This window comes from Symphalangus syndactylus, chromosome 3, assembly GCF_028878055.3.
Source record: "Symphalangus syndactylus isolate Jambi chromosome 3, NHGRI_mSymSyn1-v2.1_pri, whole genome shotgun sequence".
Taxonomy (NCBI): Eukaryota; Metazoa; Chordata; class Mammalia; order Primates; family Hylobatidae; genus Symphalangus; species Symphalangus syndactylus.
Genome location: NC_072425.2, coordinates 21682187 through 21700736, shown reverse-complemented (window position 1 = coordinate 21700736; position 18550 = coordinate 21682187). Strand labels below are relative to the sequence as shown.

The 18550-nt window shown below is 37.6% G+C and overlaps 1 protein-coding gene across 13 annotated transcripts in view; it reads right to left on the bottom strand.

Annotated features, from left to right (window-relative positions):
• STRBP (spermatid perinuclear RNA binding protein) overlaps positions 1–18550 on the bottom strand; it is a 161162-nt gene that overhangs the window by 52161 nt on the left and 90451 nt on the right. For all 13 annotated transcript variants that reach the window (XR_008656499.2, XR_010119970.1, XR_010119969.1 and 10 more), the window contains exons 3-5: positions 17429–17649; positions 12102–12267; positions 8310–8454 (exon numbers count right to left, since the gene is read on the bottom strand). Coding sequence is in view for 10 of the 13 variants with exons in the window: in XM_063636002.1 (XP_063492072.1) it covers positions 8310–8454; positions 12102–12267; positions 17429–17649 (532 nt within the window). In the remaining 3 variants the exon portion in view is untranslated. The remainder of the gene's footprint in view (positions 1–8309; positions 8455–12101; positions 12268–17428; positions 17650–18550) is intronic.

The following is an 18550-nucleotide window of genomic DNA, read 5'->3' as shown; positions in this document are numbered from 1 at the left end:
GATTAAATGGCCCAAAGCAGCAAATACCCATATTTGAGAAGATGTCACATGATACTAAAGTCAAGTTTAGACAGCCAAATTTATCTCCTCTAAGCTACTGAAAAGTGGGCTTTTAAACTTTTGGGATTGGTACATTACATAAATGCACACAATATGCAAATGCTTCTTGAGTAATAATTCTTTGTTTAATACAATTAAGTCAGATTTACCATTCTCTTTAAGAATTCTCTTAAATATAAGACAGCCCACTAACACTTCTTCCCAGCATTATCATGATAGTAACAGATTGGATCGAGGTAGTGCATTTGTGTGGGCCAACTAATACAATGTATATATTTCTAAATGGGAGACAAGAACAATGATACTTTTTGATTTCTTCAGTTATCAGAGGATCCTATTACAACAATCAATGTTTAGCCTGTGGTTTCTTTCTTTTTTTTTTTGAGACAGTTTCTTCCTCTGTCACCGAGGGTGGAGTGCACTGGCATGATCTCAGCTCACTGCAACCTCCTCCTCCCAGGCTCAAGCGATCCTCCCACCTCACCCTCCTGAGTAGCTGGGACTAGAGGCATGTGCCACCATGCCCAGCTAATTTTTTTGTAGATATGGGATCTCACTATGTTACCCAGACTGGTCTTGAACTCCTGGACTCAAGCAATGTGCCTGCCTTGGCCTCCCAAAATGCTGCGACTACAGACGTGAGCCACCACACCCATCCAATGTTTATTCTAACTGATGAAATGTCATTAAAAAAGGCATAATGCCAATAGAAAACAAATTTATTAAAGGAAGAACTGTGGTTCTCTTTACTGGCCATGACACTGTAAAGGCTGAAGTGCTACACACTTACTTTCTGACCAGGTGAGCTCTACACTAGTTATTTGCATTGTTTCCCGTTAACCACTGCTAACAAAATCAGAATACAGTGTTTCATTACTCCCTTTTACTCATAAAATGGGAAGCCTCAAAAAGGATTATTACTCTGATTTATAAATATAAACAAATGTACCACGGGTATTCATTTCATAGGTGATATAGCTCAATTTTGTCTTTATAGTGATGCAAAATATACAAGTAGCTCATTTTAATATTTCTATGTCAAAATGCTTAACTGTGGTCAATACAAGCATCTGTGTAAAGCTCACATATCAGATAAAACAAACTACTGTAAATGAATGTTTAGAATCTCTTAAAAGTTAGACATAACAAAGGTTGACTGACTGCTAAGTAATGTAATCCCAATAAATAGTATGGACCTTATTTTTTAAGACATCAATTTTTAAATGAATACTATGACAAGCTAAACTTTATTCCATCATCTTACCAAGTGGGAATGTCAGGAAGAGGGAGACAATGGAAGAGGGAAGTAAGGCAGAAGTTAGGAAACGGCAAGGCAAGCCAAAATTCTTCTTGTAGGGATCAGAGCTTGTAATTAGCATCTTACTCTGATTGTAACACAGATATTTTTAATGGGAGACAATGGCAAAAATATTTTGATAAATTATTTCATCCCAAAGTCAGATTGTAATCACAAACTCTTATTTTAGAAAACTGAGACACTGGCTTGCTACAGACAGTCAACATTTGAAGACAACAGATTCTACGAAAAAGAGATGAAAGGGACAGGCACTGAACAGAAGACTTGCACCAGGTTCCCTTTTCCATCACCATCAGAATGACCATGTTTCTTCATGCTCTGATAGTCAGAAAATCAAAAGATCCAAAATGGCTTCAATATTCAGGAGGTAGAAAACAGTAGAGGAGATATAATAATTCATCTCATTTTATCTTTTTCAAAGTTCTTAATATTAAAACAATATAAATTCATATGGTAGTACAGTGCTATTTATAAGCATAGATTGCCTGTTTCCTTTATATAATTAATAATACACAGTTTTATGTATGTTTTCATTCCTTTGAAAAAACTTCATTTAATGTGGCAATCGCAAAGCTGCTGCTGGGAAAACACTGCTACCCCTGGTAGCAGAACCTGAAGTTTAATATTTCTGAACTTTAATGTAGGCGTTTAAATTTTGAGGAGGGTCAAAACTTTCCTGATAACACATCTTGGAGTTCTTAATTAGAAACAATAGAACTGTGAGCCATTTCATTATCTCCTAGAATGACCAGTGAAAAAGATGAGAAACAGCATGGGAGGCAGGAGTTGGAAGGTGACAAAAATGCCAAAAGCAAAGAAATATAGCGTTTTTTTTGCTTTTTGTTTTGTTTTGTTTTTTGAGACCGAATCTCACTCTGTCACCCAGCTGGAGTGCAGTGGCATGATCTCGGCTCACTGCAACCTCCGCCTCCCGGGCTCAAGCAATTCCCATGCCTTGGCCTCCCGAATAGCTGGGACTACAAGTGCATGCCACCATGCCCTGCTAATTTTTGTTATTTTTAGTAGAGACAGGGTTTCACCATGTTGGCCAGACTGGTCTCGAACTCCTGACCTCAGGTGATCTGCTCGCCTCAGCCTCCCAGAAGTGCTGCAATTACAGGTGTGAGCCACCGCACCCGGCCAGAAATACAGCTTTTAAGAAAATCTATTACTCAGTAACATAGCATCAGGGCATGAAGGTACATACAACACTCTGGCAACGGAAGCACTAAAAAAGTCTATTATGCCTAACCACGTTCATTTGGTTAGAGGTTAAATCAGTGACCAGAATCACACCATACTACAGGAAATGTTGGTCAGTTTCTCTCAGTGCCTTACATGCAAGCTAGCTATCTGTCCCTGTTAACAAAACACTAGCCTGGAGATGGGGCCGGCAAAAAAAACAAAACATGATTGCATTAAACAGGAGTTATATGTCTGGAACCTAGGCTCTTCAAAGTTAAAATAATTGAGCTCAGTATCATGAGGGGCTCCTTGACAATCAGGATGAAACTGAGCTACTAAGTCTATGCTGACATAACTTTCTAATTAGCCTAAGAATATCCTGGCAGCCCCTTCTCTCTCAATTCCTTGAAGCTTTCTGGGGAGAAGACATGCCCCAAACCACTGTCCATGCAAAACACAGGCACATAATAATATAAACAGGTAAATGTAGCAATAAGGTAGAACAGAGAAAGCACTGTTCTCCTAATTTATGTGACTAATGTCACTCGGTATGACTTTTCTTCAGTGGCAGTCTGCCACTGGAAAGACAGTGCCTAAAAGTTTGCCCTGGATTGACCGGGCATGGCGGCTCACACCTGTAATCCTAGCACTTTGGGAGGCCGAGGCAGGCAGATCACAAGGTCAAAAGATCGAGATCATCCTGGCCAACATGGTGAAACCCCGTCTCTACTGAAAACATAAAAATTAGCTGGGTATGGTGGCCGGTGCCTGTAGTCCCAGCTATTCAGGAGGCTGAGGCAGAAGAATCGCTTGAACCCAGGAGGCGGACATTGCAGTGAGCTGAGATCACACCACTGCACTCCAGCCTGGAGACAAAGAGACTCCATCTCAAAAAAAAAAAAAAAAAAAAAAAAAAAGTTTGCCCTGGATAACGTAGATCCAGAAACTAGGGAAGGCAGGAAAATAAAGCCTGTTGCATCATTATCATCACAGCTGTGATGGCTGTACTGTAAAACCTACTGCCTTGACCCTAGCAAGACACATGCTAGTGAATTTCTGCCAAGAAGGGCGAGTTCACACTGGCACCAATATGAAGGGACTCTGAGGCAACTTCTCTGACAGTCCCTGAAAATCCACCCCAGTACTGAGGAGAGAGGTGTGTCTTAGTCTAAGCCACAAATGTCTCTGTAGTTTCCTTATTCACCTGGTTTCAAACTGCATTATAAATAAGCAGATAATTTATCACCCCCTTCAATAGCAAATATATTTCTAATTTAAAATCACAAGCACCAAAAGAAATTGAGACTGTGTGTGAAGCTCAGAATCACCAGATCAGCCTAACCACTCATGCAGTAATCCTAGACAATAATGGGAAGTGGCCTGCATACTAGACGTAGAGCCAGGAGAGCTGGGTAAAATGTGAGATTTTCCTCATTTATAAAATGGCAATCAGCTACCCCATAGGGCCATGTGAGGGCTTTTAAAATAAATCATATATGAGGAAGTGCTTATCACATGGTAGGTTATAAAAATATCTTAACAGAGATTAATCTCCAGTATGTATTACTTGAGCTATGAGATGCCCATTAATACTTCTTACACACTGGAGAGTCCTATTTAATCAGACAATATGCTATGTTAATTCACTTAACAGATTTATAGGGCTTTTTAAAAAATCATCTACTATGTATTAGGTACCCTTAGAGGTGCTAAGGATAAAGGACAGGCAAAAAGACACCTGAATTATAAGCTATACAATATACTAGGTTTTTATTATTAGCACTGCATAAATCAGTATACTGATTCTAATACTACACATCACTGGGTGTTTAAGAGTTTAACTGTGCTTGGGTTGACTTCTTTTGACCTACCATGTGCACATTATTTTCACTATTAAGGCAGTTTGAGTAGGTGCATTCAATAAGTTGACTACTACTATTTACTGAGCAACTACTTTGTGCCAGTTATTGTACAAGTCACATTACATAAATTCTCTCACTTAAAACAACTTTCTAAGGTATTTATAATCCATAATTTAAAATGAGGAAACCTACCCAAGGTCACACAGCAATAGCAACTAATGGAGTTAAGAGTCAAATAAGACCAGGGGCACTGGCTCACACCTAGCAGTTTGGGAGGCTGAGGCGCGCAAATTGCCTGAGCTCAGGAGTGCGAGGCCAGCCTGGGCAACATGGCAAAACCTCGTCTCTACTAAAATACAAAAAATTTGCCGGGCATGGTGGCATGCACCTATAGTCCCAGGTACTCAGGGGGCTGAGGCACGGGAGGCAGAGGTTGCAGTGAGCTGAGATCATGCCACTGCACTCCAGCCTGGGCAACAAGGCAAGACTGTCTCCAACAACAACAACAACAACAACAACAAACAAGCCAAACGAAAGATTGCTGCACACCAAGATCTGTGCTTCTATGCCTTCATTAGCAGGAAACGTAGTAATGGGGATATGGTTATTCTACAGGGCCTTCAAGTAAAGGGTTAGAATCCAGAAAGAAGATGGACAACATAGGAGGAAACTTACCTATGAAACAGTAAACAATACCAAAGAGATTCACTCTGTATTATTATGGCAATTTAAAATGTAAATCGTGATTTGAAAGGAGTAGGTAGTTAGATCCACTGCACAATCCTGAGGAAATAAGTTTCACGCCCCAGTGCTCTGGTTCTGTCTGCTCTCAATCACTCTTTTTTTTTTTCTTTTTTAGATTTTACCCAAATATGTGGCAAGTTAAGAGAGAGAAAAGAAAGATGTGAGGTGTGTATGTATTGTGAACAGTTTGTTTGGGTGGGGGTAGGTGAAGGAAAGTTGAGATACTACAGGAAAATGTCTCCAAGAAAAAAGTTACAATGGATTTTTTTTTAACGCTGAGAAAAAAAAACGTATAAATTAGGAGAAAAAAGGATAACTTTCAGCCCCACAAATTCCTGGGACCTGAATGAATCTTGTGCTTTTATCCCATGCAGCTGAAAAGAACTGCATCAAGGGGATGAGGAGCTGTCTAGTGTGAGAAAACAGAATGGTACAGCCCAGGTCTGAAGTGCGTAATTATAGATCAGATCCTCCAAGTTGCCCAGGAATATGCAAACCAGTAGCAAAGATAAAAAATTGTCTTTGACAAAGCCCAGGTTAGAAAAACCGAGCAAATTATAAAAGATATCAAGTGAGTCAACACGGCTGGGATGTTAAGGACAACAGCAAAGCAAATGTTTCTGCCATTCAAAAAAAAAAGGAAGTAAGATGTGCAAAACATTAGATCAAAGCTGATTCCTTGATCCCATATAAGCTGATGAGATTCAGCTCATAGAGGTCTTTGGATCCTTCAGTAACTCAAACACCTTGAACAGAGACTATGACTCTCTTACTTTATTACAAAATCTATTCTATAATAGTTTCTAGCAAGAATACAATATACTAAGAATGTTTTCAGCTTCTCTAAACAGAAGTTAAAGTTATAAAGGCAACAGACTAAGTTTAAAAGTATCACTGAAAGCTATGACAAAATCTCATATAAGTACACAAAACCAAGGAATAAAGATGACTGATGTTCCCTTAATACTTTCAAAAAAGAAATGAAAGGGATGCTGACAGATACAAGCAAACATGTAATTAACCTAGCCTTTGGCAACTTCAGTCTTTTTCTCATCTCCCTATACTCAAATAATTTTAAATAATACCTATAATTACAACACTACTTAGAAATGGTTGGTTTTATACTAGAGGGTCAAGTAGAACACATCTTACCAGAATTAACATTTATCTTGACACTTCAGAAATCATTTTATAGTTCTACAGTTAATGGTGAACTGTAAAGCTGTTAAAAAAATTAAGCCATTTAAGATTGGTTCTTCAGAGGTGCTATAGATACTACACACAGCAAAAAATTTTTAATGCATAGGCATAAGCTCAATTATAGATTGGATGCCCTTTGATTTTAAAATATGACTCATAAATGTGTCTGGTTTATATTTGTTGAGTTATGATATAGAGGATTTTAGTTATCCTAAAAGCATTTTTTTAAAAAGAGTCTATCACTTTTACTTTAAGTGATTCTGAGTCATGTCTCTCAAAAATTAAAACTCCAACTTTACTGGTACCTTTTTCTCTACCCTTATCACCAAGTTGAAATAAACTAAGAAACTGACCAATGTTTATTGCAGCACTGGTATCTCAGGTAAAGGAGTTAAGCAATGGGACTTGTTGAAAGTCTGGTGATGAAAAACAGCAACAGGGAGTCCCCACTGGCCCAGATAGGCTGCAATGCCTCTAAATTGTCATGACAGAGTGGCCAGTTGGTCAAAAGTTTGACACAGGAGAAATACCACCAGGCAAGTTTCTAGGGAATGAGAGGCAGAAACAAGCTAACTTGACAGGATAAAAACATCAGAAAAAGAAGCCCACCACAATTCCATCATGAACTTCTCAAAACTACCAATAACTGAATAGATTTCTCTACTTTTATGAGGATGACACTGCCAGACAGCAATTCTCCTTCACTTCAGAAGAAAGTTAGTTTAAAGCATGATTCTTACATAAATCATATTCAAAGTGTTAACAGGGTCACAAACCTCCTAAAAAAAAACTTACGCCGGGCGCGGTGGCTCACGCTTGTAATCCCAGCACTTTGGGAGGCCGAGGCGGGCGGATCACGAGGTCAGGAGATCGAGACCACAGTGAAACCCCGTCTCTACTAAAAACACAAAAAATTAGCCGGGTGTGGTGGCGGGCGCCTGTAGTCCCAGCTACTCGGAGAGGCTGAGGCAGGAGAATGGCGTGAACCTGGGAGGCGGAGCTGCAGTGAGCCGAGACTGCGCCACTGCACTCCAGCCTGGGCGATAGAGCGAGACTCCGTCTCAAAAAAAAAAAAAAAAAAAAAATTTACTAAACATTATCCATTAAAAAAATTCAATCCCCCAATTTCCATCCCTTATACTATAAAACAAATCTAGACACATACAAGTACAAATCTTACGAGATTATATAGCTATTAGAAGTCAAGAGCAATATGATGCAAGTCTTTTTTTTTTTTTTTTTTTTTTTTTGGTAGAGTCTTGCTCTGCCACCCAGGCTGGAGTGCAGTGTCGTGATCTCAGCTCACTGTAACCTCCACCTCCTGCGTTCAAGCAGTTCTCATGTCTCAGCCTCCCGAGTAGCTGGGATTACAGGCACCCACCACCACACCTGGCTAATTTTTTTGTATTTTCAGTAGAGACAGGGTTTCACCAAGTTGGCCAGGTTGGTCTCGAACTCCTGGCCTCAAGCAATCCACCCACCTTGGCCTCCCAAAGTGCTGGGATTACAGGCATGAGCCACCATGCCCGACCAGGATGCACGTAATTTTGGAACAATGAGTAAATTTGAAAACAATTCTGTTTTGGACCACATTTAATCCTGAAATCTGACCATTAAGCCAAAATACATAGAATAAGTTGGCTGATACCAATAACTTAACGCAATACTAGACAAAGTAAAACAGAACAGCAAATGGTATAAAAATTAAAGCAGAGTTAAAACCAATAAGACAAGCACAGGTTTTTGAAATAATATTTTATATTTTGAATTCATACATTTTTGCAAAATATACTGATTATGTAGAAACAAAGCCATTTAAATACTATTAAATAGAGTGGCATAAAACAAATGAAGGCTGTTATTTCCTAAATCCATAAAACATTGTTAACATAGCTTTTATATGAAGAAAACAAACAACAACAACAAATATACATGTGTACCTCCATCCTTCTTCTCCAATTCGTCCCTAATTAGAGGTGAGGTAAGTATCACCTTCAAAGTTAGCGTGGGCTCTTTTGTATTCCGAATTATAATAGATGCCTCATTTATACATTGTTCCACTTGATATTTCTCTTCTGTGAGTTTCTGAAAGTCACCAAGATTTCAAAATCACCCAGTTAATTAGACTGAAATCTCAAAAGAAAAAAAAAGAATGCTTGTACCAAGTTCTCAAATGTTATTGACTATTAATATTACTGTGCTCAAAGCGCAAAGAAAGCCTGTAACTAATTCTTTACTGGGGATAACACTTTTCTCTCCTCCCAACTTACAAGAAAACCCTCTTTCTCCATTCTTTAAAAAGCAACCACAATGTCAACCATCCATACAATTATGAAACAATATTTAAAACCATTCTAATATTTGAAAGTAAAATGCCAATAGCATCAGTATGTGATAAATGGTAAATTATTGTTCTTAAAATTATTACAGAGAACTATTATAAAATAAGAAATAGCTGGGACTGCTCTCCAAAACAACAGCTCTTTTTGTAGAACAGCCTAAACAGGAACTCCTACTTGGCAAAAACTTATGAATATAAGATTATGGAGCTTTTTAAAGAGCACCAAATAAGCATGAATGAAAAAGTATCTCTGCACAGTCACTGACCAGGAGGAAACAATGAGTATAAACAAGTAACTTCTTCCCTTCTTTGACAACAGGTCTCAGAGATCTTCCAATGGGACCTACCACTATGGGACAAGTCATCTGACATCTACAGAAAACCTACATTGCTTCTTTTAACATACAAATATAAACAAACACACAATTTAGGTAGGGGCCTCCCACAAAATAATCACCTGATCAGAATTATATATTAAGTTATGCTTAATATATTATTATACATTAAATATATGATTTAATAAGTTACACAGGGCTTTTTTTTCTTAATGGTGAAATTTAGTGTCTATTATCTGACACACAGTAGCCAGGCTGAATGGGGACAATACCAAGTCCCTGCTCATCAGTGTGTATTAAAAGAATTCAAAGTCACTTACGTAAAAATAGCATTTTACCATTAAACGATCCCAAAAAAGTAGGAAAGGGAAAACTCATTATCCTACTTTTGAATAGAGGAAGCCAAGGAAGGGAAAGGCCATACAGTAGATAAAAGAACCAGAATATAAAGAAACTGCAAAAAACAGCTCACATTCATTTTGTCACTAAAAGAGCATTAAAGATGTCTGTCAAAGAATAAATTGAACTTCATTTTTCAATTATGCATGTCGATCACCATAAGACACACCCAAAATAATAAACATAATATGCATTTTGTGCTAGACTAATTTTAAGTGATTTCTGGTTTTGGTCATCCTCTTCCTCCTTTGCTCAAAGAAGTTCTAAAAGCATCCTAGGAAAGAATATGAAGAGAAAAGGTAGGGTATAACCTCAGCTAACTAAGGTACTTAGATAACTGAAAGTTTAGCTATGTTAAGTGCTTGGGAAAAAGATTTTTGGTCCATAAGAAAATAATATCATATCAGAGACTGGTTTTCCACACAAACACCATGAAAACTGGGAAGGGCAGGAGGGGCGGAGGGTGCTCAGGGAGAAAGGTTTAATTGTAAAAGTCACACTTAAAATAATTTCATGAATATTATTAGTAACAATACACGTGCACATATGTGTATATATGTGGGCATGTGTGTACATGTATATATTTTAATCTGAGATTAGTGTACAATCATCATCCCCATTTTACAAGAAAATGTATCTTTACCCAAACATAGATTTATTGTTGGAGAAATCTATTGGCTATGTTAAATTGAAAGATACTTCTCCTAATTTCCACCATTAGTCTTAAGAGTTCACACCTCTTTTACCTTCTGCCAGATAGCATTTCGAAGACCTAAAGGTATTTATATCTTTTTTAGTCTTCTTTAGCCTAAAAAGCTTCAGTCTCCTAAAATTTGAGATGGTTTGTATACCCTGTATACCCTCCAGGGTAACCCCCTTGAATACTTGCTAACTAGACAAGGACATTTTTAAACTGCGATGCTCATAAATAAAGACCCTCACTCAAGACAGAAACAATGTGGAGTTCACAAAGCTGTGATCTGCACAGAGAAAGCTCTAACAATGCCAACTAAAGCTTGGACCAATCTTCTGTATCTTCAAAACAGGAGAAATGTGATGGATTTTCTGAATAAAAACTCCGATTTACTATTGCACTGGTTCTCAACCCGTTTTCAATGCTGCAACATCTGAGGATGTGGAATATGATCATTCTCATAAGAAACAAGATTCATGAAAGGAACAGAAAGGGGGTGAGGTGGGCGAAAAAGCCACTAGTATGTCTGATTCTGATAATTCTAGAGGTAAGAGTAACGATGTTTACTATACTAACAGCAGAAATACAGATTAAATTCTAAAACAACATAAAAAATTGAAATGGGAACTTTATTAATATTCTAATAAACTACAAGTATAGTTAGCCAGAAAGCCCATTAATGAGCTTTCCACTTTGTAAAGCTTTATTCCATGCTTAATACATAAAGCTATATTCCACTGTCCTTCCTCCAAATGATCACAAAAGGATTTTTTTAAAAGGGAGGGAAAGGTAAATAGATTCAACCCTATGAAAGACCAGAAAATGTTTCTCCATCAAAATTGAAAGTGGAAAAGCCAAGTATATTCTGTCACTTTAAAAACCATATATTAAGACAAAATGATAAAATGGTGTCCCCAAAATTAATACAGGAGAATGTGCCAATCAGTAAGATAAATTTGAGTGTCAAGAATAGTACTAAAAAATCAGAGATGGTTTTGAGGGTCAGTTGGTGAATATGAAAGAAAATGATCTAGTAACAAAGCTAATAAAAACAAACTTAGAATTCATACATCTTGAAAAAAAGACCCTTTTTAAAAGATATACAAATAAAAGAAACTAAATTTTAAAAAGTGAGTGGTGGAGGGGAGCATTCAACAATTACCAAGTTTGGACCTATGGGCCAACATCTATTTCTGTGACATTGATATGAAGACAAACTAATATAAAATTATCAAAAGCTGTAATTTAATCGGACCACAGACAATATGCATCTGAAACTGAAGATGATCACAGACTCCCAATCAGTGATGCAATGAGTCCTTGAGGTAGGCTGGCAGGGCAGGTCCTAGAATGACCAGAACCCCAGAATGGTTACCTTCATCCCTGAGGAGCCTTCAGCCTTCAGCAGCATCCTCCAGGGAACATGCCAACATCATATTTTTCTAAATGCATCCCAGTATAAAGAAGGTTTGGAGACAAGAAATGAACAGTGATTTCCCATTAACAGAACAAAGAGTTGGCAAATTAACTGAGTCTTCAGTTTTAAAAATTAGTATCTATGAAAGTCTCTCGTTGATAAGAAAGTCTCTTAGTCTCTAGAAAGTATCTAGTCTAAGCTGTTTTCAACCTTTCAATTATTTTCTGCATTATACCAACCCTTCAAAGAACTTTATAATGGTGAGACCCAGTCTGGAAAAAATGAAGATTCTCAGCAAGATACAATGGAAAAGTTTAAGATGGTACCTTAATGGCCATCTTAATTTGATAAATATATCCTGAGTACAAATCACCAGAAGTTTGCTTTAACTGTGATGAATTAGTCTTTGACCAAGAGTAGCAGTACTCATTTTGTCTGTGTCTATCCTATTAGCTATTAGCAATTCTGGTTAATAACTTTTTCAGAGTCACTACCTATTTCACCTTTTCACAAATTCACCTAGAGGTGCAGTTAAACTGTACTCACCTGAATCTGAATAGGAAGATTATCTTTGACTGTATTTAACAGGGTCTCTGTGGGTTTGTCTTTGCACATTAAAACCAGCTCCAAGTCCATATCATCTTTAATCAGCAAGCCTTTTGCAACCAGGCCAATCCTCATTACACCACACAATGTCCGACCACCTTGATCCCTAAAAATAAAAGTCTGCATGATTACTTTCACAACCTATTTCCCAAATTATAACTTAATCATCACTTGGCTTCCTGAATACCCTTATGAACTGATAAGGGAGTATGTAAATCCAGACATCCAAGTATCTACAAAATTAAGTCTCAGATTTGAGGCTTAGAAAGTATCTATCTTCCCTCAAGGTGTCAATGGGGAATGTATTTTATACTATAGATCTTGTAATTCTTTACTATATTTATATTGCTTAAGAAAGCTCAAAAATACTGTATTCTCTTAAGTATTTTTTCAAATTGTTCTTTTTAAATTTCCTTCTGGCCAGGTGCAGTGGCTCATGCCTGTAATCCCAACACTTTGGGAGGTAAAGGCAGGAGGATCATTTGAGCCCAGTAGTTCAAGACCAACCTGGGCAACACAGTAACACCCTGTCGCCACAAAAAATGTAAAACAATTAGCCAGGTGCAGTAGCATGCACCTGTAGTGCCAGCTATTCAGGAAGCAATGGAGAGAGGACTGTTTGAGCCCAGGAGGTTGAGGCTGCACAGAACCATGTTTGCACCACTGCACTCCAGCCTGGGCGACAGAATGAGACCCTGTCTCAAAAAATAAAAATAAACTTCCTCCTGTTTTAGTAGTAATTAGGCAATTTGTGAGGAACATGAATACCACTGTATACTGAGAAAGAACATCAGCACAGAAATCTAAAAGACATGGATTCTACTCGTAATGCCTGCTGACTCAGTATCCACAACAGTAAAATGACTATTGGCTAGATGAACTAAAGTTCCTCCCAATTATATCATTCTAAAGTGCCGCCCTTTGTATATCAGCTTATGGGGAAAGCAGAAAAATGTAATAAAAGTATAGAGCTAAGGAAGGAAAGATAAACTGCCAGCATATGCATTCCAAATCCAGGAGTAGCTAAAAGAGCAAACACTCAAAGAACATCAAGTCATGAATGGTGCATAAGAAAAGTGCTCATCTATCCTTGATTTTAATTCTAAAAGTTTCTTATTGGTTCATTTCCCTTAATCACAAATGAAAATATTAACTAAGCTTAACCATCTTTCAACAAATAAGCAAGTGTTTGAGTATGGCAAACATATTACAGGAGTTACAGTCTCTCCTGCTCCTGAGGCTTACTCTGTAGTTAAGCAACAAAAGCAGTAAGTTTAAGTGCCCTATTTAAAAGGGGAAGAGAAAGTAACATCTGAGCACGAACAGGTGTCACATATTCTCATTTAAATCTCACCACAAGCCTCCACTTGGAAGACAAGAAATGTGAGCCTCAGAAAAGTTAATTGTTCAAATTCACCAAGAAAGTAAAATGGCAAAGCCTAAATTCAAACATAAGTTGTTTTGACCACAACATTCAGGTCCCTTACATTATATGATTGCTTCCCAAGTTCAGAAAAGGGAGAGGTCAAAATTAGAGATGTCAAGCAAGGCAAACTGAAAGTCTGACTTCAGCAGAATCTTGATCTACCTACATGGGAAACAGTCATTCTAGCTATAAGCAAAGAATCAGCAGAGTTGGGCAAGAATCAGCAGAGTTGAGAATAAAATGGAAAGGGAGAAGGGAGAGAAACAAACTGTGGCAGTGGAAACTAGAAAGGAAGTTATAAATAATCCAGCCATGGGTTCAGTGCCTGGCACACTTATAGAGATTTAATAAACATTAAATCAATGAAAAATGATAAAGGTGGTATAAATATAGAAATAAAAAGCATTTTAAAGCAGGTGACCAAGTGTAGGCAATTGTCTGATATTAACAATAGACAATCAGTCATCTTTGATTTCTTATTCCTCTGTATCCTTGTCCTGTCATTCTTCCAAATCTAATATTGTAATGGTTTATAAATTATACCTCTATAATCACCATCAAACTTGCAAACCAGTTTCTTCAGGCTTTTATTACCTCTAACGTAGACAACCTCAATAACCTCCTCCTTATTGGCCTTTCTGACCTCTGTCATCCTCAAAGTACTGTATACAGCAACCAGAATAATCTTCCAAAGGCACTGATTGGATAACACTCTACCTACTATTTCACTGGTGTCCCATTGAACACTTGAACACTTACCATATTGGAAAGCAATTTAGAAAATGACATCGCTTCCTGGTTCAAATACTGGCTCTGCTACTTACTGTGTGACATTGGACAAATTTCATTGGACTTCTTTTGAGCCTGCTTCCTCATTTGTAAAACAGGAATAATACCTTTCTCACAGAGTGGTAGTGAGAATATATGTAACAAACTTTGGCCAGAGCCCAACAGATATTAACAGCTCAATAAACAACAGTTATTATTCCTTTAACAGTTCTATACTTTCTCATACCTAGATCGGTGCTGAGATTTATTTTTTTCTTTCACTTTCACCACCTGCCAAAACCCTACCCCCATCCATCCTCTGAGCCTATTCCAAGTGCTACCTCCTTCATGGAGCTTTTGCAGATTTCCAGAACCAGCACATCATCGTCTCTCCCTGCTCTGTACTTTCACATGTTATTCACAGGAAAATGAAGCATAGATGCTAAGAAAACTGGATCTGGAGTCAGAGAAACTTGAATATGAATTCTGGCTCAACCACACATATTTACTAAGTAGACTTAAGTTAAAGTTTGTTAATGATTCTGAGTCACTCTTTTTTTTTTTTATAAGCGAGTTTAGAGCACAGGAAATTTCACAAGTAAAACAGGAGTGGAGAAAGGAAGATAATAATATTAGAGACTGGTAGATTTGTTGCAAGATAGGAAAAGTACTGTGGTACAATAGTTGGCACTCAATAAATAGTAGCTATTATTAGCTCAGTTATTAAATTCTAAACCATAATTATGATATACTTGATCTTATCAGCCCACAGGTAGAAGACAGCATGATTGAGCAGAAAATCAATTCCTAATTCAAACAGTTCTGAATCTGAATTTAAAAATTGGAACATAGCAGTTATTGTAAAGCAAGCAACCCAATGTATCTGAATTTACTATATGTGAATTTCTTAAAATTAAAAACAGAATTCTAATATTCCTAATAATACATATTGTAGGACCTTGTATAAGTTATTTGACTTTTGAATCCGTTTTTGAAAAGGTAAAGCATTAAGTTAAATTAAGACAGCATAGGCAAAAGCTGCCTAATAGTGCCTGGCAATGGAAAATGCTTAATTGCTTAATAAATACAAGCTACCCCCCACCCATCTCTGTGTCCTTCAGAGTGGTTAACACTCGCCAGGTGCACAATATATGTTTATTACCAGAACACAACTCTGTTCTTGGAAGACATGCTAGCCTCTGATATAAGAATAGAATCATTCTGCACTCCTTGAGTTCCACCACATGGCAAGGATCATAGGCAAGGGCTCACCCAGGGACTGTTCCACAAAACGGAGACTATATATAGACAACCAAGAGCATTCACACAGAGAAGTATAAAATCCAGGGGGGCATGGTGGCTCATGTCTGTAATCCCAGCACTTTGGGAGGCCAAGGCAGGAGGATAGCTTGAGGTCAGGAATTCGAGACCAGATTGGGCAATGTAGCAACTCTGTCTCTCCAAACAAAATTCTTTTTTTTAAATTAGCCAGGCACGATGGCACACACTCATAGTCCTACCTATTCAAGAGGCTGATGTAGGAGGATCACTTGAGCCCAGGAGTTCAAGGCTACAATAAGCTATGATCACACCACTATGCTCCAACCTGGGCAACAGAGCACCCTATCTCTAAAAAAATAAAAATAAAAATAAAACTTCAAATAAAAGTGTGCAGCATATTATCCCGTACAAGTCTTTAAATCACAGACCTCATCCAGTTAAGCAAGTCTATAGAAGTGCTTTCCAAAATAATGCCAGGCTTGAGAAGAAACAAAATTAGAAAATGTATTAAAAAGACATAAACTTCACTGCAATGTATACTTAAAATTAGTAAAAATAGCAAATCTTATGTTATATATTTTACCACAATAAAAAAAGTTTTTAACACGACATAAACATGCAGCAAAGTGCAATTTAAATCTGGAATACATGACTATTTAACTTGCACAAGAGCTGAGATACATATAGAACTAAATAATTAGGTAACATTACTAATGAATGTGAACTCCAAATCTAACAGTAACATTTGTACAGACATCATATATGAGAAAAATTACACTACATTTCCAAGAGCCTTCAAACTGACAAGGCTATGACCAGACACAATGTATAAACTGCCTGTAAATAGTTTAAAAAATTATGCTCTTCAGCAATAAAACTGACACACTGATTATCTTTCATCTGAAGATAAAAAAGGTTATACTATCTTTCAGTGAAGAAAATCCATTTATCAATACTTTCCTACTATTATTTATTTATCACATTGATTTAAAGTTAAAAGCTGCAAAAATTCTGTAACCTCTTTCACTTACAAATTACAGCCAAAGCAATGTTTCTATTCATACAGTATAGTCAAATGAGCTCCATCTTTCAAAGTTAGACACTTATTCCAACCATAGTGACAACTGCTCAAAACAGTAACTTTAAGCTTAGCCTGGCATAAAAAGATTAATGATCTAACTCCAGGTACCATTTCAGTTTCACTAATCTATTATTGTCACACTTAGAATATGCTACTATAATTGTTGAAGGGTGTGGATCCCATTAGATCTTTATCCAATCCACAAATACATAAAGAGCAGTTATGATATGAAAGACACTGCTAAATTCCTGGGAATCAGTGAGGTAGAAACAGTCAAAAATACCTTTAAAATATATTTTCCTACACTCTTTCTTCTACACAAGGATTTTTAAATGCCTTACAAGAATGATATTTTATGATCTCCCCAGAGATCAAAAACACTACTATTTATTTCAAAGTTTAGGAGGCTGAATCAACACAGGAAAAAGATCATAACTTTCAAACATAATGATTTTAAAGGACTTGGTGTTCTCTCAAAAGGGATCCTAAACAGGTCCATTTTCCTTCTCTGGCTCTAATCTTTATTCTTTTCTTGCTTTCCTTTCAAATTTAACTCAGAAAATCTCTATGTAACATTTACTTCCTTGGTTATAGTCTCATATATGCTTAAGACAAAATCCAAAAAACAGCATAACACACACTCAATCCAGCAGACCTTAGAGCTTTGCTGTGCACTCTAGCACAGCGTCCCAGAGGTCAGTCCACACTCACTTGGAATAGTTTTCTCCGGCCTCATCTTTCTTCACTTCTGTCTCACCCTCTGTTTTTGTGCCTTTATTTGTTTCATCCAACCAATCTGAGACATGTTTAAGAGCACATTCAACAGTAGATACCATATTCTGGACAGCTTCAAGTTCCTCCGGAGACGGATAGATTGTTGAATGTTTCACCATAACATGGCGATCATCATTAGCAAAAGATCGAATAGATCTCTGTTAGAAGGAGAATGAAAACAATTACTTCAACAAAGGAAACATCACCTGAAAAAGATGATATACAACTATATCTTTAGCCAACCCATAGCACTGATTGTCTACTGTGAAACAGTTAATACTGAAACAAGAAAAAACTGCTCAAGAGTGGTAAGTAAAATCCCATCCTATTGAACTCCTCACCAGAAAATAAGAGATCTTCGTTCACGTTTTGGTAAGGTTCACCTCAGTCACTCTTGGCATTATTTATAAATAATGTTATCTTGGCCAGGCACGGGGGCACATGCCTGTAATCCCAGCACTGTGGGAGACCGAGGTGGGCAGATCACTTGAGGTCAGGAGTTTGAGGCCAGCCTGGCCGACATAGTAAAACTCCGTCTCTACTAAAAATAAAAAAATTAGCCGGGTGTCGTGGCATGCACCTATAGTCCCAGCTACTGAGGAGTCAGAGGTTGCAGTGAGCCGAGATCACGCCACTGCATTCCAGCCTGGGCGACAGTGAACTCTGTCTCTAAATAAATAAATAAATGAATAAAGTCATCTTTTAGCTGAACCTACACATTCTGAATACTACTTCAACAAATGTCATCCACATCACACATCATCTGCAAGAATTAGATACTTCTTAGCTTCAAGAGAGTCCCAGAAATGCAGGATGGTGAGTGACTCATAAACTGCCAAAGACTTCTAACCTTTCCAAACTGCCAAAGACTTCTAACCTTAGAAAACTGAGATTTCAGGGCTGGGCATGGTGGCTCATGCCTATAATCCCAGCACTTTGGGAGGCTAAGGTGGGAGGATCGCTTGAAGGCCAGAAGCTGGAGACCAGCCTGGGTAATGTAGCAAGATCCAATCTCCCCAAAACATAAAAAAAATTAGCTGGACATGGTAGCGGGCACCT